The following is a 21,870-nucleotide window of genomic DNA, read 5'->3' on the forward strand; positions in this document are numbered from 1 at the left end:
ACACACACACACACACACACACACACACACACACACACACACACACACACACACACACACACACACACACAACAGGAAGGACATCAGGGTGATACTGTTAACAATGCATATCCTTAAATAAAAGGGTCTGTGTGGGTGGGTGGGTGAGAGAGAGGGATGGAGGGAGAGAGGGAGAGAGAGAGGGGTGAAAACTGAGTGTTAAAAGCCTCCCAGTGTGTGTGCTGTGAGTGGACCGTGCAGCTCACAGAAGGTTTACTGATGGTGCAATTGAGTGTCTCTACCAGCGTTTAATGTGGATGTAGCTGTTTCCACATGGATTTAACAATATAAGAATCAGAATATAATATTCATAACTATGTTTTGATTAACTCAAAACTTAACTCTACCTGAATTAAGTTCAGGTGAACGTGGATGGATCTTAAGACAGGAATATCTGCACTATGGAAATGTTTGCCAGGCAGTGCTTTGTTTGGATACTTTTGGATGGAGCCTTTTGTTTGGTGAGTAAAATAACTAGACTGGAGAAAAATGTAGCAAGTACTCAATAAGTGTTGTTGGGAGCTATTGACACTTTACTTACGTCTTTGTATTTAAAGTATTTTTTTTAAATCTTTTTTAAATTTTGCATAGAAATAATTATTTTTATGCCACCATATATTTCTGTAAAATGGTTATTTTGCAGGTTACATGCCAAAAACAGCAACAATCTATTCAAATATAATGCTTTTTTGGAGTTTAAACAGTATTTGTGTTCAGTTAGATCATGAGCAAGATTAAAAATGCATCTTAACATAACATAACATTTAACAGATTTCCTTAGAGAATTAGAGTGAGTATTCACTTCTCAATGTTGAAATTTCTCTCCTAAATTTTCTGTCTAGTTGGTTCTTGGGCAACATCATTCAAACTTCACCTTCAGCAAGAGATCATCACCCGAGATCAACAGAGACCAAGACCCTTCTTCACAGAAAGACTGGGCGCTTCAAACTAGGACCACCAAGCTACCCATTAGTCCTTTTATCCCTCTTTCAAAGCAGGGACTTCTGGAAATACTTGGAGGAAACTCTCAGTCACACACCAACCCGTCCTTAAAGATAAAGCTTCGTCCCATCATGAAAGTCCAAGGGACATCTAAATTCTCCAGAATGTTCAGCTGGGGGGACTTTTACTCAAACATCAAAACCGTCAAATTAAATTTGCTGATAATGGGCAAGATTGTGGATCACGGGAACGGCTCTCTCGGAGTCTATTTTCGCCACAACTCCACAGGTGTGGGCAACGTGTCCGTCAGCCTCGTCCCACCCATGAAAGATGTGGAGTTTGATCTGGAGCGCCAAAGCGTGGTCAACCCCAAAGACTCGAAGACGTTCAACTGCAGGGTGGACTATGAGAAGACAGAACACAACAAAAAGGTGATGCTGTGTAACTACGACCCGTCCAAGACGTGTGCTCAGGAGCAGACCCAGAGCCACGTCACCTGGATGTGCTCCAAACCCTTCCAGGTCATCTGCATCTACGTGTCTTTCTACAGCACTGACTACAGACTGGTACAAAAGGTGTGTCCAGACTACAGCAGCCACAAACCAGGAGCCTACCTGCCAACAGGTTAGCCTGAGGTCAAGGACACCAGTGGAGGACAATGTTTCAATTAATGCACAAAGAAAATTCAGTGTTAGCAGCTAGTAACTGGCCTGACCGACAAAAGTTTTTAAAAGGAAGTTTAGCTTTACTCTAGAGAATATGTTTATCTTAGTATTGCCAAATCCTTATTATATAAAGTAGCCTATATGTTTTTGGTGCAATATCTTCCAGAGTTGTATATGACTGGTTTTATGAAATGCATATAATCAGGGCTGCAACAACTGATTGGGTTCATTATTGATTGAAGTGACAGTTATTAAATGGTTTTATTAAATGATAAAGTTGCGAAAATGCGTATAACAAGACCTTAACTATCAAATAAGACAAAGCTGGAGCTAGGTAATGTTAAGCATTTTATTTTATTTTTTAAAGATGTGAACGATTAATCGAGTCTCAAAATAGCTGACGTTTATTTTCTAATCAAATAATCAAGTAATCCGTTTATGCTCAAACACATTCCCTCCAATAATACTTTGTGTGAACTAGATTATAGCACGTCTTTCTGTTTGTAAGGGCTAATATATCATCATTCTTTTATTGTCTTTATTTGAAACACTAATAAATACTAGATAATAGATATATCAGGATACAATGCTTTTACAACACCTTTTATGTTGCATTTACCTTGTACACTTTTGTCATACGTCATCCTTCCTATCTCATGTATTTCATAACATTCTTTACTGTGGTCGCCCAATAAAAAACAAATACTGTTGCCATTACCAAGTGAGTCCTTTAAGCCAGGAGTTCCCAACCTTTGGTAACGTAAGGCCCACCTGTGATTGTTACTTTTCCGAGGACCACCTTCCAAAACAAATGAGAAAAACACAACATAACAAAATAATGAGAAAAATTGGGCTTTTAAGAGCTGTATATGTATATAAGTCAGCTGTAATGACCTAAATTAACATTCTTAAGAATCTAAATTTTTCATTTGGTATTTTTTATTTCGTACAATCGCTTGGATTTTTCATACAACAACTTACTCATGAAGATGTTTAGACTTCATGAAGACCATAAACAACATGTGTAGGTATATGTCTAAGCAGTAACCTCATTAAGAACCTATTATTTCAGTTTGTTGGGAAAGTACATTGTCTTCTTAAAATGGTTGAGTAAATGTAGTAACACGTTTATCTTTAACAGCAATTCAAACTTCGTAAAAGGACCAGTGTGTAAGATTTTGTGGCATAGCAGCATGTTTGCAGATTGCAACCGACTGAATACCCGTCTTCGCACTCTTCCCTTTCCTCGACTTCTGTTAAGAGAAGTGCAAAACCGTGGCAAAAATGGATCAAAGAGAACCTTTCCTATTGATGGGGAAAATTCTGGTGGGGCCACACAATATTCATACAAGAAAATTAATGAAGCAATCCATACATACCAAAAATATATCACATTGAAACAAACTGTAACAACCAATAAACTGGGTGTGAGTGAGAGAGGGGAGACACGGCCATAGCTGTGACCAGTGTGTCGCCAACGGCAATGATGACAAAATTCCATCAGAGTTGTGACATTTACGATCACACAATGAAGATCTGGCCACATATTGGAGTTCACTTCTTGAAGAGGAATGAGGTGCGGCGCTCCTTCATGTGTGCCAACTTCTCTTTGACCTTGCTATTCAAATTCAACAGTCCATCGACGAGTTCATTTTCAATAGATAGCACAGCCAGTGCATTCAACCTCTGCTGCGCCCTTTCATTCTGTGTAAACGTCTTTATTCTTCTCAGAGTGGAGGAGTTTCTTTGGGATTTAGCTCTGGTCATTGGCGTTTGTGATAATGATTTGAAGAAGTGTCACGGTTCCAGACAAGGCGTCCTGGAGGTTGTTTTCATTCATGGACTTCAACAGAGAGATGCGGTGAATCCTTTGCTTAGTTCACTGTGCTGGTAGAGGAAGCTCAACTCGTTTTCAGTTTCGTCTGATTTGTCATTATAGCTAAACTCTCTAACCTCTCCTCCAACTGAATTGACACAGTGTCACAGACCTCTTTCATGATTGTAGCCGTGTTCATTCTCCTCCTCCTGTTCCCTTCTGCTCCACTTTCACTAGCACAGCTACATCAGCTCGTTCCCTGAGACGCCCCTACATTCTTCTTGAAGGTGTCCATCGCCTGGTTGATGCCAGCCGCATTCATATCCCGTTTCTGCAGAACATTGTATAGAATGTCCACTTCTGGCATTAGCTCAGAAAAAAAACTACAATAGCTGTAGGAACTTTGGTTCCAGCTGGTGCATGGGCAGACCGTAGGCCTCGCTGATGGTCCTATCCCATCCCTCTTGTTCTCTCCTTGATCTCCGTGAGGCTTTACCGATACAGCATTAACCGTCCTGCTTTTTAAAATTCCACTGAGTAGCTGGAGGCCTGGGAATGCACCTAGTTGATGTCTCAGAAAAAGCAGCCACTCTCTTGAGCAAATTTGAGAAAAACTTGGCTAAAGCTGACAGATCTAATTGAAATACTTAGTACCTCAGATTTGTGGGCTAGCTACTTGAGTGAAGTACTTTGGTAAATATAATAAGTTAGTTTCCAACACTCTATAGCGTGCTGGTTTCCTTCAGTGCAATTTTCAGAAAGATAAATGGATAGAGTTTATGTCTTGGATTGTGCAAAAACACTAGAAGATATATTAAAGCTACTATGAGGAACCTACATTTTTGGTTGATTTTGGCAGTCCCTGTGGAAAACAGTAGTTTGTCATTTAGGGCACCAGAATCCCTTTAGAAAACCTCAAACTGTATTATAGCAAGGACTGACAGTCGGCATTCCTGGTTCTGGATGTCCCTTTTCTCCGGTGGACCCAGGAACACCTTCTGGCCTCTGTGTCGGCTCCCAGCGGGGGAACCATTGGAGCAACGAGGCGATCTCTGCTTCTGGCCAGGGAAGGTGTCTCTGCTGACGGGTGTGGAGCTCTCCACCACCACCACCACCACCACCACCACCGGCGGCCAAGAAGATCTGTCTCTGTGCGCAGACAGCAGGTCTTTGCTGGAGGCCCCACTGGAGACTGAGCTGGAAGAGTTCATGGTGGACCTGCTGGTAGCACCGATGACAAGCATTGAAAATAACTATAGCAATAGCTAATCTCCTCGCTGATGGTCTCCTTTACTTATAAATGTCATAGAGAGGCATAAGCATTAAATTGAGACTGTTTCATAACCAGTTAAAAAAAATCACAACAGTAACAGTAACTTTAAGTCTTAACATCTCCAAAAAATGAACTGCTTTGTTTCATAATTAGCTTTATGACACTGAAAATAAAACTCAGTTTAAGTCATTGCACTAAATACCACAAAAGTTCTCCCTAAAATGTCTTCACTTTAGGTGTGATTGGTTTCTGTGAAGTCACATAATGAATTACAGATGAAACGTCTTGTTTTATGGGACAGCTGAAAATAATAAACCCGTTAGTCGTATAAAAATACCAGACAAAGTTTGCATTGCATTCAATAGAAAATAGTTGTGGTTTAATCTTTTTGGGAACAAAAAAATGGCAACAACTAAGTGTCACTTCTCATAACCGTCAATATCTACAGGAAAGAAACAACAACGGTTCCTTCTATCGATTACCATTTTCCACCAGGTTAAAATGATAACTTCAAATGTATTTCATGTGGTTTGCCTTGGTGTGCATTTTTTTCACATTCTGACTTTTTTGAACATTAAAACGTGTTCATTTCAATTTCATTTCCCCTCAGTCTTCATGCCTGCAAAGAAAACATCTGTCCGCTTTCCCCCCCACCAATTTCACGGTTGAAAATGCCTTTTTGTTTCCACAGCTTCAAAAGCATGTGTCTGTACAAATTCCTATGAAAAAAATAGAAATGACACATCTGAGGAAAAAAACAAATAAGAAATCAGTCATAAAAGAACATTAACATGCCGGATTGATTCCTAATCTTATTTTGAAAACCATTTCATGACATTATTTTGTCCTCCATTTGTTTTCTCTGTGATGGTTTGTCTATTGACACCTCTGAATTTAATTTCCTCTCAAGGGCTACAAAGACAGATCCACACACAAAAATACAATTTTCCCAAGAAGGACATCCGGTTGTGCGTTTCTGTTTCCTCTCTATGCTGTTTTTTGCCCAACTATTCAAAAAATGAAACGGATGCAGATGAAGCAGAGTTCTACATGAGGAGTACAGGTGCGGTTTCTGTCACTCGTTGATAAATCTTCTTAAAGGGTACTTGTTCTTGGTGGTCCAGCTTGGTATTTAGTCCATGAAGCTTGCTTCAACGTGTCCTTGCCTACAGTATTTATACTTTACTGCTGGTAAGAGTTGAGGAAGGGTGACCTGTGACTTTAGTGCAATGTTTTCCCAACTTTCTTTGGGAGGATTAATGTCGAGTTTGTCCCATATCTGCTTTTTTGACTAGCCCTTGGTTGTCTTTCTCGGGAGAAGGGGGGGGACGGACTTCTTCTTTAGTCTCTCACATGTGTCCATTAGTTTGGGGACTTATCCTACTGCTCTACTCCAAACACTAAGAACAGAGTGAAGAAAAGCCTTATGATAAAATAAGACAGTTAAAGACCTAATTTATCTGCACTTTTTCTTGAAACCTCCAAATTTCCAGACAGTTGGCTCTTTTTGGATCGCTGTGTCCAGTCCGTCCCCCGAACGGATTCCAAACTAGGAACTAACAGGATGCGGAGGGATTTAGCCTTCACACGCGGGAAAGAGCACAATGTCAGACACCTCACTAAGCCAGCGCTGGGAAGTAAGGGGGGAGGGGTGTTGTTTTGTTTTTTTGTAAACAACAAACATCCACTTCACAAGCCCACCTGCCCCTCTCATCCACCTCCTCTTCCTCTTTCTTCTTCCCTCCATCTTTAGAAGAGACTAAATACAGCAGGTTTGGATGGGCTAGAAGGGGGAGATTCGGGGGAGGCTGGAGGTATTGTAGTAGGTAACAGCGAGGGGAAAGGTTGTCCCTGTGTGAGGGGACGGATCTGTGTGTCTTCGTATGTTTATGCATGTGTGTGTTTGTATGTATCATTGTAGCCGTCTTGCTGTTAGGATTGTTTGAGGCGCTTGCGTGGGGGTCCGAGGAAAGGGCACTGGGCTGAAGCCAGGGAGCGGTAAGCTTCGGCCACCAGGTGTGGATGAGACGCCACCATGGACTTCCAACCCGCTGTCTCCATCACCTCGGCAGCGTGGCTGGAGGGTAGAAACAAAAACATCAGTTTAAGATAAGATAAGATAAGATAAGATAATCCTTTATTAGTCCCGCAGCGGGGAAATGTGCAGGATTACAGCAGCATAGAGTAAAGTGCACACAAGAGACATAGTAAAAGAAAAACAAGATAAGAATAAAATGCAATAAAAAAACAACTATTATAAATAAGCAATAAAAAAACAACTATTATAAATAAGCAATAAAAAAACAGTAAAATCCACAATAATTGAAATATTATATGCACATTAGTGAAAAGTAATTGGTATAAATTATATATTATTGCAATGTGTTTCTTTTCGTGTAAACAGTATTGGTCGTTTTTTTTTTTTTTCTAGAAATAACGTTTGAAAAAGTAGGGATCTTCTTAAATTTGAGGACAAAACAACGACATGTTCTCAAGATCTTTCGTTCTGAATGGAAAGCATTGAGGTACTACTGCTGGGGTAGCAAACGTCTTCAAGTTTGTTTATGGTGTGTTAAGAGTTAGTAAGCCATAAAAGTGTTACATTAGCCCAGTTCAACCTGCAGGAGCTTATATGTAATATAATATGTTCAAAGCAGAAAGTGGCACATAAAACTTATTTTTAACATATAATAAATAAGCATCTTATGAACCTGGCTGATTTATTATGCGACACATTGGAGGGGGGACTCAAACCCCAGGTTGGGAATCACTAACATGAGACACAAAAAGCAGCAAATCCTCACAATTGCAAAACTGGGTCTAGAGACTGTTTGGATTTTTTGCTTGAAAAATGACTTGGAACGATTAATTCATTATCATCATATCAACTTATCTATTGATCGACTAATTGTTTCAGCGCTCTAAAAATAAATGATGAATCGTGTGTAGAGGGACGGGAAGGAATATATATATATATAATATGTGCAAGCTTAACATCAGTGCAGACACATGTTCAGAGTTAATATCACACATCCATCCCAGACAACAGATGAGGCGACAGCACAACTAGTGAGGAGTCAGGTTGTCCTGATCCCTCTGAAAGCCTCGACAGTGTTTAATAATGTCAGACAGACCGCTCCATGAGGGGACATGTGAAGTTAAGTCAATAACTGTGACAACGAGGGATGAGGGCGAGACCGAGTCCTGGTCCCGTCAGTAACCAGTTCAACATAAAGAAGAGATGTAACAGACGGACACAACAACAGAGACTAAATGTCCAGTGGACTGCGAGTCTTTAAAAAGGAAAGTTGCCTGAGAGCTGATTACAAATGATGGCGTGTGACACTCACTAGTTGATGAAGTCGACGGCCTGTGTTTTGAGCTGATCGGCGCTGTGCAGGTCAGCCAGGATGAGGATCTCAGCAGCGTTTTCCACCGACAGACTTGTACACAGCGCGTCCTCGCACATGACCTTCAGTCTCTCCAGAGCATACTGAAAGAGACACAAGGTCATTAAACACGTCTGTCTTCACCAGTATTCATTCGCTATCTGCTGTGACGGGTTCAGTGGTTTTTTAGCAAATATCATTTAAGCGTTCAAAACCAGTTTATGATGTCACACCTCTAACGAAGACCATCCAGTCTGAAGCTTAGTGTCTCAGTTGGTGTTTTGGTGGAGGGAGATCAGTGTGAAATCATCAAACTGTTTCTTAAAAATCCTGATTGCTTACTGGTCTAATTGGTTTAGTGGATACTGTGCCCTTAATCCATTTTATTACCTTTAGTTGTGGGAATATATCTGCAAGCACACAGTGTATGCTGCCAACAAAATAATAAGCAACTCTTAACACATTAAATACAGCCAATAATACATCTGTACTAATGTATGGAGCTGTCTGGAGTATTAGGGACATTGATACAAAAACAAACTGCCTACATCAACTGATTCTATTTATCAAGGAACGCTGTCTCAATATGTGAAAATATAGCGATGCAGTAGTTGCATCGTTATATTACTTTGTCAGCTGCTGCCAGTAAGTCATCCGCCATCTTGTCCAGGTTGGGAGCCTTGTCTGTGTAAATGAAGCACATCATCTCTTTGAAAACCTCCGGCTCCACATCGTTGATCTCCACACGGTTCTGGCGGAACGAGACGGTGAGTAAGGAAGTTAGATTTTCTAGCGTTTCATCATGACAAGAGCTTCAGCTACAGTGTGGATGATACCTGCAGGTTATCTCATTAGGTTTTTGCATTATGTCCCAAAAATAAAATATTTGAAATTGTACACTATGCAGTATTATATTAGGGACGATAAGAAAGAGCATTTCATTATCTATGGGGCTGTAAATCTCAACACAGCTGTTGAAGTCAATACATGGTGTTTATTTAAATAGCACAATATGTGATTATAATATGACTGCTATAAGGAATGTAAAATGAATAAGCTTCCAACATTAAACCAAACAGCAGTCACCAAACAAAGCTAAACTACTTCAATGAAGTGTTTGGTTCAAAACTATAAAAGCCAAAACATACGTATTAATTGTGGTCACAAATCAGTAGATGAAGTATGTGCACTTACGGTAACCTTGCAGCAAATAAAGAAATCATTATTTATTTTCTCAATTTAGAGAATTTTTTAAAACAGTATTCCTTGTTACATTGAATTATGTTTGCTAGTGTTACACATTAAGTTTTTACATTTCGACAAATGAAAAGTGATTAATTGATTAATAGCAAACTTTTTTTCTCGCCACAGCAATCTATTCGTCGCCTTCCAGACAAAAATCTACTCTCCATTTTACATAAATGAATGAGAGTGAAACGATTTAATCTTTCAGAAAGCTGCAACATAAAATCTAACACAGCCTTGGTTTAAAAAAAAAAAAAAAAAAAAAAAAAAAAAAAACATCTGGGCAGCTTCTAATGCAATTTCATTTCTTACAGTTACATGTGCACAGATGAAAAAAAAAAAAAAAAAAAAAAAAAAAAAAAAAAAAAGCAATTCTCTGCTTCTGCAGCTTTGTCAGTGAAGGATGAATCCTGACCCCCAAGTACGGCAGGACAATTTCATTTCAGGTGCACTATCATTCAGTTTCACCAAACGGCTGCGTTTGACAGCGAACAATCCTTCACTCACTTTAACCCCTCAACACAGCAGGCAAAATGTGAGCAGTTGAGCCACTGAAGAACAAAACTAAAATATTTCTAGGAATTAAAAGAAGCTTTGCGACCATGGGCTCACCTTTTTACTCTCTTCCATCTCGTGCTCAAACATGGCGCTGAATACAGGGGAACGTGCTGAAAGTAGTAATATGGAGAGCAAAAAATGTTAATGTGTGAGTAATTATGGGATTAAACAACACACACACACACCCACACACACAAACACACACACAGTCAAAAAGTTTGACTGTGTGTGTGTTTGTGTTTTTTTGAGGGGGAACTGGAGGAATAAATAAAATATATAGGATTTGTCTGACTCCGGTCTGTACCTGCCAGGATGGCTTTGTGGGCCTGAAACTCTTGTCCAGCCACACACAGGGAACAGTCTGTGAAGCGAGAGTTCTCCCACAGGCCCCCCAGCTCATCTGCAAGCCGGCAGTCAGGTACCTTCACCATGTTCATGGTGTTCTGCCCGGATATGTTGACTGAGTCCTGCACCACACTCACCTGAGGGAGAGAAATTAAACAAAATGCAATATTCAAAAAAATGGAATTTTAATGAGAGAAAGTATAAACCAAAGAAGAGTTTAACACAGGGCCGAGGCAGCGTACCTCACAGAAGAGCGTGAGCTTGTCGTCAGGTAGAAGACCGTTGGCCTCGTCGAGGAGGAAGTCTCTCCGGATAAACTTTTTAAAGCCCCAGTCTTTCCCTTGGACAAAGCGATATGCTCTCTGGCTTTCTGCAGACAGCCGGGACGCACAGAGGTCACAAAACGGTGAGTCCAAGTTAAAAATAAGTGGAAGCAGAAAACTGCAAACTCCACAAAGGGAGGTTACATCTAGAATACGATGTCCTCTGTTTCAGTTAAAAGTTTGTGCTACCCAGGTGACTCACCCATGGCTTTGGTCTCCTCTCCCTTGGCGTTGAGGATGGAGAATTTGAACTTGGCGCGCACCTCGGCCTTCGGACAGCTGACCAGCAGCAGGTAGAGAGACAGGTAGTCTTTGCTCTCCTCATCCAGGCCCTTGGGATTCACTCGCAAACACCTGATGGTGGTGGAGGGTGCAACAGTTAAGATCTCTAGTAAAGGGGATGGAAGTAATAATGTATTAACTAAGGGGTGTAACAATACCTGTATTGGTATTGAACCGTTCGGTAAAGTACATTCGGATGGTATTTGACATCCTTTCAGATGCCCTGTAACCAAAACAGCTGTTTATATTTACTACTCGCGCACACAGAACAGGAATTCTGGAGCGCGAGTTTTACCTTTTTTGGCAGCGCACTAGTTGCTGTCAGCTGTAGCGGCGCTGTAGCGGCGCTGTAGCATGCTGATAATGGAGCGTTGCAAAATCAGAAATACTTTACATTTACACGACAGACATTTCTATTATACATTTATTATTTACAATATGCCAGTATTTGAGTGCCTTAACTGTTAAAGTATGAATTATGGCCAATTGGCAACTGGAGAATTTGAATCACTTTCAAATTAATTGAATTTAATTTTCATTCTCATGAAGATTCTCATTCTCCCTATTGTGCCAAACACTTCCCGAACAGTGACCCAAATACCGAGGTACGTACCGAACCATGAACGTTGTGTACCGTTACACCCCTCGTACTAACATTAATGTTGGAATTGGTGACAGAGTGGGACTTTTCTAGATGTTCCTCAAAAGTCCACGTCCTGTGCACTGCAGTAGAACTATTAAAACTGGATATTAGAATATGATGAAACAGAGCAGCTCTCTCAGCCCACCCACCATTTCAACTTGTCATTGGCCCCCGACGAGAAGGTGGAGCTCTTGATGACCTCGCCCATCTCCTCACGACAGAAGCTGAAGTTGTTGATGGTCCACATGTAAGAGAACTTCACCACTTTGATCTGGAAAATGGAAAGATATTCAGCTCAGGATACTTGATTTATTAGAGATGAAAGACAACAGTGTAAGTGATGGTTTTACCTGTGTGTAACACCAGCTCTCGGCCACGGGGCCGCTGGACATTTCCGCAGGGGGAGGGGGACTCGGGACTCTTGACATTGCCAGCTTGACAGAAGGTGTCGGGGGCAAGAGGGTGAGGAGAAGGAATCCGTCACTTCCACTTGTCAATGTTCAGTCCTGACGTCCATCTGCATCAGCACACGCCAGATGGAAGCAGTTTGCCCCCTAGAAACAGACCATATGAGTGTGATTAGTTGATCAGACTAGAATTCAAATCCCATTTCCTAGAAAATCCTGTTCATCCTGAAACACATTTATTTTTTTCTAACAAAGAAGCAGGCATTCAGAGAAAACCATTTTTCAAATAGCTCATTGATATGCAACACACGAGCACTGTATCTTTCATTAATCCAGTTAAGATTCAATAGAATTTAATTCATGCAGCCACGCTGCCTGCTATTGAGGTTTGTGTTGTTGTGGCGAGATGAATTGTCCCTGACCCATTGGGGGACAGCAGGAGATCGATGGCCCATGCCTGTTCTAAGATCAATAGCCGCTGCAATTGCAATTAAGTCTCAAAAATGAACCGTAAATAAACAAGCTGCCTCCCAGGACTGTGGTGGAGGTTGGAGCCACTGGCAAAATCCAAGGTTCCCAAATTGCCTTCAACTCACACAGCCACAGGAAGGTTGTGAAGATTTGTGATGCACACTTCTCTCCTCTAAATACATACACACACATTCACACAAACTCTGACAAACTTCAAGAGCATGTGTGTATACTGTAGGTCGTTTATTCAGGCCTGATGCCTGGCCCTCTCTGGCTTTTGTCTCCTTCTCTTAGATACAGAGCTTCTTTGAATGAAAATTATAGGAGGTGCCACGATGCCGTAAAATGTAACTAAAAACTTTGAAAACACACCTCTGTACCTACAGCATTCTAGCCGATAAGTTGCAATAGAAAAGCATTCTGACAGAATTTACAGGAACTCAGAAATGTGAATCTACACATTAAAAAGGATAAGACTTGTGATATATTATGAATAAATCTATATTTCTGCTATTATAGCCAAAAGAGCAAAACAACATGTTGACTGTACAGCAAGGACTGATATAACTGATAAGAGGGAGTCATTCCCACAAATACTGTCCCGCTTGCGTTCACATTTGCTGAGTATTATAGTGTATAATTCCACCACTGAAAACAGTCCCAATAAATGCCCAATTTATCCTGTTTGAGGGTTTTTTCACCAACAGTGGACAGATGTTTCAGGAATTAATTTATCCCTTTTTATAACTGAATATCTAGATTTCTGGCCTGTTATTTATGGATTTAGAGCTTTAGTAGGAACCAATGCACTTGAGATGAATTAACAAATTGTAGGTTTTGGTCTCTTCATGGGATTTTGAATTACATTTATATATTTTTCACTCATACATCTTACCTAGGATCACACAAGAAGCATACATTATTCTTTAATCATTGAGATACCATGCCCATAAACAGAATAAGCAATTTAGGGGAAAGTAAGGGAGGAAATTCAAATGAATGCACTTGAGAAATGATGGAGCATGAAGACATCACATCATGAAGATGGTACATTTGATTTGACATTAAAAAATGAAAATGAAACCATACTAGCAGCATGAACAGAGATAATGTTCCCTGACTCATACAGGAAGATAATTAACAATAATTCCCCTGACACCTGCAGGGTTTCAGTGGCAGTAGAGAAAAAAAAACTGGTGGATTGCCTCAGACTAAAAGACAGACACAAAAGTCTGTGTCAATGCCTAATTATGTTGTCCTCTTTTTTACACCTTTTGTGGGGGATAAGGACACATTACCTCGCTGTGGACAACATCTCGACACTGACGGATTCATAAGCCTTTTTCTTCTTGCTGCACAATGTTTTTCAGTCCAACAAAATACTAGTCAGATTCCTTCTAGGCCCTCGTACTGTTAATCTGTAGCCAATTATTTTAGCCACTTCATCCGTCTCTACCTTCCTGTCACACCCAGAGCCTTTAACGTCTTCATCCATAAATTCAATTTGGGTTAAAATGCAGCATAACAAATAACGAGAGCTGAGCTTTTTGCTCCTCATGATTGCACTGACTGAAAGTGAGTGTTTGACAGTGATGCTGCTGAGAGGCTGTGAGAATTGTAACATCCGAACAGACTGAAAACTGAATGTATGAGACACGTAACAGACTGATTCTAGAGGCATAATGATGTGAAGTTATCTTTTCTTTACACCCTTTATATTAAACATTTTTTAATACAACAGCAAACTTACAGCATCCACAAATCCTTTAAATCACATTTTATTTGTGATATTTATATACGTGTTGAAAGAAAAAAGACATGGCATGAAAAATTTACATTTTCAATGTTCGACAAAAAAATGATTCACAAAGTGTCTTTAATCTCAATATACTGGTCACGTTTAACTCTATGCTGCTGTAACTACTTTCCCCGCATGACTAATAAAGGATTATCTTATCTTATCTTACGTTAAGGTCAACTACTGCATGTATAATAAACATGCATCCTACTTATGAGCGACAACATTCAGGATATACACAGATTCCTTTTGTCCATCAATTCAATTCTTGGAAAGAAATCAGGGAAAATAAAGCTAAAGATTGTTTTTAAATGTGGAAGACGGTGAGAAGGCTTAAAGAACATCTCAGGAAACAAAATAGGGAGTTTAGTTTTGTTTTTTTAAACCATTCTGCTCTCTCCACACTGTCCTCTATAGTACATACTGTGTAATATCGGTACCATGATCTGCTACGATATCTCCTACACAGCAACAGTGTAGTACAATTGCCTGCACAGCCAGATCTCTAACCAATAGAAGATCTTTTTCTCTCTGCTGGAACGAAGCAATTACTACTAAGCCACAGTCAAAGACTATTCTCAAGGCAAAAGGGGTTCTTACTGGAAAAAATATGAGTATAACTCATAAAGTACATCAGAACATTACCACTTGAGTAAGGACATCTAGAATAGAGTCCAGATATTTTGTCTAACCTCAAACACTAAATTAATTTGTTGCGTTACCACCGCTCCAATTACATCCCTGCGTCTAGTCAAGACAAAAGGGTCCATATCAGAAGCTTGGTTCAGCCCAGTTTCTTTAAAAGATCCAATGAATGGAGAACCGACCAATCTTCTCGATTCTTTAACCGTAGCAACGAGTAAGATGGACTGAGACGAAGACAAAGGAAGGGGGGTACAGGCAGAGAAAATGAAAAGTAAAGTGACAGAGAAGCCAAATGGAAAAACAGGTGGCAAATGAAAGATGGCCCACTGCCTGTGCGACCATTCAAAAAGATAAATTGCCACAAAAAGCGGTTAGACGGAGAGAAAAAGAAAATCAAACAGGTATGAGAGAGAAATCAAAAGCAGATTCTTGGACAGGTGGACTCTGATGAAGACACACGCTGCATTGAAACCGTCCCAACACACAGTTTTCCTTTTACTACCATTGACTGAGATGTGAACTATATATCTGAACTAGAATCCTGCAGAACTACAATCTGAAATAGCCAATCAAAGTATTTACATTTAGTAAATATCGTAGTTTTTGTTAGTGGCAATCTTCCATCCCCTCGCTGTATTCAGATTGCTTAACAAAGCATGGCAGATTCTCAAGAAAACTATGCATGCACGTAATCCGGTGCAATTTTATGGCATTGATAACAGCCTCACTGTTTACTGTTCACTGTTTTTACACACTGTCAGAGCTACTTTAGGTTACTGCTAATGCAGACTGAACATTTCATTCTGCTGCCGCTTCACATTAAAATAATTCAACTGAAGGAAATGCAAAGAAATCGTTCATCAATAATGCATCTATAAAACAAGGCAATAGTCATTTTCTGTATTTTTTGACGTTGCATCAGATTTAAAGTGTAACTTCACCTCCTGGTTTGTCCATCCACTGCATCATTTTGAACAATGCTAAAAAGTGTGCTGAAAGATGAAACTGCGGCCACTTCTGTTTGACGAAAAATATGACACAGCTGCAGAAGCTTGTAAAAAAGTGTTATGGGGCACTGAATTTGATAAATTTACAGTTTATTAGACCTGAAAAAAGGCAAGAATTAGCAAGCCAGCGGTCCTTGAGGTCCCTCTGCCTCACTCCTCGCTGCTTGGAGACAGAAGGAGAGTGGTATTTTGATATATTTTGAAATGGAAACAGGATGTTTCGAGCTACAGAATAATGTTTTATCTGGTATGATGGTAATACTGTCAAAAGATAATTTTCAATCTATATTTTTTGCCGTGAACCATGCACGGCAAAAAATAGGAGACCTTGAATCTCTAGAAGAGACGCAGCCGACACGCAGTCGACTCAGGCAGGCTGTGTGGCTGCTCTAACCTGTTAACATGCGCCCTCAAATACAAAGCAAGAAGGTTTCCGAACGCAAACGCGCTGCTCAAGCAGGCATTCCACAGACAGGAGAGAACAGGCCTGTGCTGGCCTGAGATTGTAATGAAACAGTAGAAACGACAGACAAATATGGTCAGAGGGTTCTGATCAGAGGGCGTTAACATTATTGTATTTCACGATGTAGATTTGGCCCAAATGGTCGACTCTATCTCAAAATTGACGCTGCAAGATTAGGACTGATTTATTTGTTTCATGAAAGACATGACATGAGGGCATTTTTTTTTTTTGTTGGTAAGAAACGTCAAATTCTAACCACCTACAGCATAGGTCAAATGCAGAATTAATAATTCTTACGGTTGTCAGCTGAACTTTCACCAGACAATCTATACACTTATCAACAATGTATATTGATTATCTGCCAACAATCAATCTGAGCAAGGTTTTTCTTTAAATGCTAAAGGCCGCAAAACCAAAATCATCAAACAGCAAACTGCTCTAACTTTTTTAAAGATGTAGGAGTCACAGTCTTAATGAGAAGTAAAGTTATGCTCATTGAATTCAAATGTATCGTTTTATCTGTAGTTATATAATACATGAGGTGGCAGTTCTGACCTCGGAGCTTTTTTTCTTAACATTTCACTCACCCGACCCAAAAAAAAAAGAGAAATCAATCTCTGCTCTAAATTAAAGACTAGAGGTATGAAGGCATTTCAGGCGGCAATTTCCAGGGGGGATGAAAAAATTGCAACCCTTGTCGAAGTGTCAGTGAACACAATGTCTATTTCCAAAGCTTTGGTCTTTGAGGACTTCAGTGAGCCACAGACAAACCTTAAAACTATAATTGGTACAGGGACTGGGGATCGATTGCGCGGCGCGTGTTGGGCCTCTGTGGGAGTGATTTCATATTCTGTCCTTGGTCATGGTGCTCCTCCTTTCCTAAAAACTCAATCTCAGAGAGGTATGAACTATTGATTTTGCTACAGCGATCAGCTTGCCTCGCTCTTATCCCTGACTTTGTGCAGACCCACAATTACATTGGAGGGGATTTGAGCGGGCAAAAAAGCATTAGCACCCAGGCTTCACCTCCTCCCTGTACTTCCTATCTAAAACCCTCCTCACTACACCATGCACGGGGGGGTTAAAGGGGAGAGGGACCTCAATGCATATCTAATGTCTAAAGTCACACCTGGTTCACAACTTACCAACACGTGTTGACCTCTAAGGGCAGATACTCCCGAAGCTGCAATACACTGCAAGTAGTCCAGACAGTGAAGGTGTAAAAGGGGGTTTTAGGGGCATCTGGGAGCAGGTGACCTTTTTACTTTTACTATTTTTCAATTTGAGCTTCACATGAACCTGTGATCTGCTTTTTTGGAAGTTGCAACAGGTAATTATTCTTAAAAAGACAAGCTCACTGCAGGCTAGGCTTGTATGATGTTTCAAATAAAATTAATCTTCATAAAATTGTGACAGACACTGTTGTTGTGCAGGACATTGTGATGGGAGAAAGTATTTGCTTCTGGCGCATCAATGTCGACGTCACAAAAACCTTGATCACATTAATCATCATATGTTGGGTTAAATTCCAATTGTGACTCAATGTCATAATATTAATATGACACCAATCAGACCTCAACCAGTGGATTGTTTATGCCTGTAATTACCAGGAACCTCCTGTCCATGCCATCGTGAAAGCTAATAAAATAAATGTATCCAAGTCTCAATGAGACTAAATATTTTCTGATATATTCTATCTTTCCCCTGTATAGGCTTCACTGATTTTCTAACAGCTAAAGTTAAAATTATGGGTATTTCTCATACATTTATGATGTATATATAAAAATTAAAAAAATCAGTGTTATCTTATGGATGTTATTTCATGTTTTCCTTATATTCAATTTCTTCCACCTATCATGTTATTATCCGGGTCACAAGTTATCTACTTGGGGCAGATAAAGCTGACTTCAGATTCCAGTAAGAGAACATTTTAAAATGCTTTAACTAAGGAGGAAACAACGGTTTCTAACTCACTTTCATGATACAAAAAGTTTGATCACATACATTGCAAAAGTTGTTGAAAACTGATTTGAGACTTTAGCCATAATTTTCCAAATTACATTTATTTTTTACACTTTGGACAAAAGGTGCAAACGCAGTTGATTTTACTTTGGTCCGTCACACTTACGGTGAGCTCAGCTAAACTGAGTTATGTATACTCCGTATATCTGCAGGGCCAAGAAATAAGACTCAGTAAAAAATTTAATTGAGGGCCGTTTTAAATCTGCTGCATAGCAGCACTTTGACAATACTAGGCAATAACGTAGCAAAAAGATAAGTAGAGATTGCAGGTACTACAAAAAAGCCAAGCCTTGCCTCACAGGTAAAAGGCATCCCAAATCATTCGAACACAACTTTTCCACTCTGCAAACAATAGCCAAAACATTATGCATTAAGATGAATCAACCCTTCTCAAAAACAGTCTGGATTAAAACAATCAACATCATAATCTTCATAAAGATACCGATGTTCATGTTACTGTGTTCACCAACAGCATGAGCGATAAACAAAATCAGCCTTCAGTGAGAAGGAATTCCATTACACACGGTATCCCTGTTGTGGAGTTTGCTCTGTTTCCAGTGAACCTGTACAGAGGAGCCAATATTCACAAGACACCACTGATCACACCAAGCTTATCTTCTCACTTTCTATCCAAACAAATATAAATGACAGATATTAAACTCACTAGTTTTTGGGCAGCTTGTAAAAATAGACCATAACAGGATTAATGTTGAAAAGTGAAAGGCTTAAACATATACCACATGATCACCTACAGTACATTGAATAGTATGATGAAGGCCAGGGTCCTAAACCCTCTTGTTCCTGACAGCCATATATTAACCACAACTAGATTATTTATTTTAGTCACACATTAATTTATTATTTATTTTAGTCATACATTAATATATTATTTATTTTAGTCATACATTAATTTAATATTCATTTTAGTCGTATATTACTAATATTATTTATATTAGTCATACATTAATATATTATTTATTTTTAGTCATACATTAATTTATTATTTATTTTAGTCATACATTAATTTATTATTTATTTTAGTCGTATATTACTAATATTATTTATTTTAGTCATACATTAATATATTATTTATTTTAGTCACACATTAATATATTATTAATTTTAGTCATATATCAATTTATTATTTATTTTAGTCGTATATTACTAATATTATTTATTTTAGTCATACATTAATATATTATTTATTTTAGTCATATTACTAATATTATTTATTTTAGTCATACATTAATATATTATTTATTTTAGTCATACATTAATATATTATTTATTTTAGTCACACATTAATTTATTATTTATTTTAGTCATACATTAATATATTATTTATTTTAGTCATATATTACTAATATTTATTTTAGTCATATATTAATATATTATTTATTTTAGTCACACATTAATTTTATATTATTTATTTTAGTCATATATTAATATATTATTTATTTTAGTCATATATTAATATATTATTTATTTTAGTCATACATTAATATATTATTTATTTTAGTCATACATTAATATATTATTTATTTTAGTCATATATTAATATATTATTTATTTTAGTCGTATATTACTAATATTTATTTTAGTCATACATTAATATATTATTTATTTTTAGTCATACATTAATATATTATTTATTTTAGTCATACATTAATATATTATTTATTTTTAGTCATACATTAATATATTATTTATTTTAGTCACACATTAATATATTATTTATTTTAGTCGTATATTACTAATATTATTTATTTTAGTCACACATTAATATATTATTTATTCTAGTCATACATTAATATATTTATTTTAGTCACACATTAATATATTATTTATTTTAGTCATACATTAATATATTATTTATTTCAGTCACACATTAATATATTATTTATTCTAGTCACACATTAATATATTATTTATTTTAGTCACACATTAATATATTATTTATTTTAGTCATACATTAATTTATTATTTATTCTAGTCATACATTACCAATATTATTGATTAAAATAATTATAATAATTATGATTATTGCGTTATGTTAAATGTAAAACGTTACATTAGCCATATTCAATTTATTTATATTTAGTCAACTTATTTTTTCATCTCACATGACAGTAGCAGGCAGTCACGTTAACATGCTAACATGCTAACACACTGATGGTCTCTTACTTTGAATTGTCTTTTATAATAAAACACATAAACACTAGTGTTCTCATACAGAAAAGTAAGCCCCAAACATTGATGACAAGATAGGATACTTTAAATACTTAACAAATACTGCAAATAACCAAATCTGACGACAGCTAGCACGCTAGCTAGCTAGCTAGCTCACTGCCTGAGCTAGCTAGCTAGCTAGCAGCTAACATGAGCAACACGAAAAGGTCGCCGCAAGAAATGCAACAATAAATACAACATAACAGCCATCATCGTGTGCTTTTTGAGTCCGTGTGTTATTGTTTACTGTGTTAGTAATCGACGGGCTTACCTTTGTGTTGGGTTCTGTAGTGACGCTAGTGGTCCGGGCTCTTCTGTTGTTGTGGTTGCTAACAGGCTAGCAGACATGCTAAGTGTCGCAAACAGCGCCCCCTGCTGTCGCGGAGTCATTTACGGCACATTCATAAAATGAGAAATTGCATGTACAGCAAATACATTTTAATAGCTCTGTTATGCCTACAGTTGATAAACATGGGTGCTGGGGCCAGTATTACATTACATTACATTATATTATATTATATTATATTATATTATATTACATTACATGACATTAGAGTCATTTAGCAGATGCTTTTATCCAAAGTGTCTTATAATAAGTGTATTCAACATAGGTATTCAAGAGAACTACTAGTCACCAGAAGTCATAAGTGCATCTCCTTTCTTTAAACAAGCATCTAAAAGCATAAACCAGAGCAAAAGTACAGAAACAAACTAATACGAATACAATAAGTGTAGAAACAAACTAAGAATACAATAAGTGCAACAAACTAATACGAATACAATAAGTGCAACAGACTAATATGAAATACAATAAGTGCAACAAACTAATATGAAATACAATAAGTGCAACAAACTAATATGAAATACAATAAGTGCAACAAACTAATATGAAATACAATAAGTGTATTCAACATAGGTATTCAAGAGAACTACTAGTCACCAGAAGTCATAAGTGCATCTCCTTTCTTTAAACAAGCATCTAAAAGCATAAACCAGAGCAAAAGTACAGTGCAGAAACAAACATGACTAGGCTTTAATAGCTCTGTTATGCCTATAGTTGATAAACATGGGTGCTGGGGCCAGTATTACTATTATTAGTGTCTTATGTTTCTGCCTTCCAGGTTTAACAAATTGTAATTTGTATGTATTGCTACTGGCATACACTGACTTCTGAAAGGTTGTTGTATTGTTATTGATGCACAATTATGAATCAAATTGACATCATTTATGCTTACATTACATGACATTACAGTCATTTAGCAGACGCTTTTATCCAAAGCGACTTACAATAAGTGTATTCAACATAGG

General features: G+C 38.0%; 2 protein-coding genes across 2 annotated transcripts; one reads left to right on the forward strand and one right to left on the reverse strand.

Annotated features, from left to right (window-relative positions):
• The first annotated feature begins 440 nt into the window (after nt 1-440).
• LOC129091660 (neurexophilin-1-like) lies at nt 441-1,610 on the forward strand. Its single transcript, XM_054599353.1, has 2 exons — nt 441-500; nt 882-1,610. The coding sequence occupies exons 1-2, from the start codon at nt 441-443 to the stop codon at nt 1,608-1,610; spliced, it is 789 nt and encodes a 262-aa protein (XP_054455328.1).
• Nucleotides 1,611-5,055: 3,445 nt separating this feature from the next.
• LOC129091177 (speckle-type POZ protein) lies at nt 5,056-20,920 on the reverse strand. Its single transcript, XM_054598687.1, has 10 exons — nt 20,834-20,920; nt 11,871-12,074; nt 11,670-11,791; nt 10,798-10,949; nt 10,515-10,642; nt 10,232-10,409; nt 9,982-10,037; nt 8,753-8,875; nt 8,086-8,228; nt 5,056-6,812 (listed from the first exon to the last, which is right to left on the reverse strand). Exons 2-10 carry the CDS (start codon nt 11,946-11,948, stop codon nt 6,668-6,670), a joined length of 1,125 nt encoding a protein of 374 aa, XP_054454662.1. The 5' UTR covers nt 11,949-12,074; nt 20,834-20,920; the 3' UTR covers nt 5,056-6,667.
• Between the last annotated feature and the right edge of the window lie 950 nt (nt 20,921-21,870).

The sequence above is a fragment of the Anoplopoma fimbria genome, chromosome 5 (assembly GCF_027596085.1).
Source record: "Anoplopoma fimbria isolate UVic2021 breed Golden Eagle Sablefish chromosome 5, Afim_UVic_2022, whole genome shotgun sequence".
In the NCBI taxonomy this organism is placed as follows: Eukaryota; Metazoa; Chordata; class Actinopteri; order Perciformes; family Anoplopomatidae; genus Anoplopoma; species Anoplopoma fimbria.

Bases quoted from the DNA above. Each gene is read 5' to 3' on its own strand.
- LOC129091177 (XM_054598687.1), bottom strand. From the start codon at position 11,948: ATGTCAAGAGTCCCGAGTCCCCCTCCCCCTGCGGAAATGTCCAGCGGC. The intron at 10,643-10,797 runs GTGAGTCACCTG...GGCTGTCTGCAG, and splicing joins AGAGGAGACCAAAGCCATGG to AAAGCCAGAGAGCATATCGC. The intron at 8,876-9,981 runs GTGAGCCCATGG...TCGTTCCGCCAG, and splicing joins AGATGGAAGAGAGTAAAAAG to AACCGTGTGGAGATCAACGA.
- LOC129091660 (XM_054599353.1), top strand. From the start codon at position 441: ATGGAAATGTTTGCCAGGCAGTGCTTTGTTTGGATACTTTTGGATGGA. The intron at 501-881 runs GTGAGTAAAATA...TTTTCTGTCTAG, and splicing joins TGGATGGAGCCTTTTGTTTG to TTGGTTCTTGGGCAACATCA.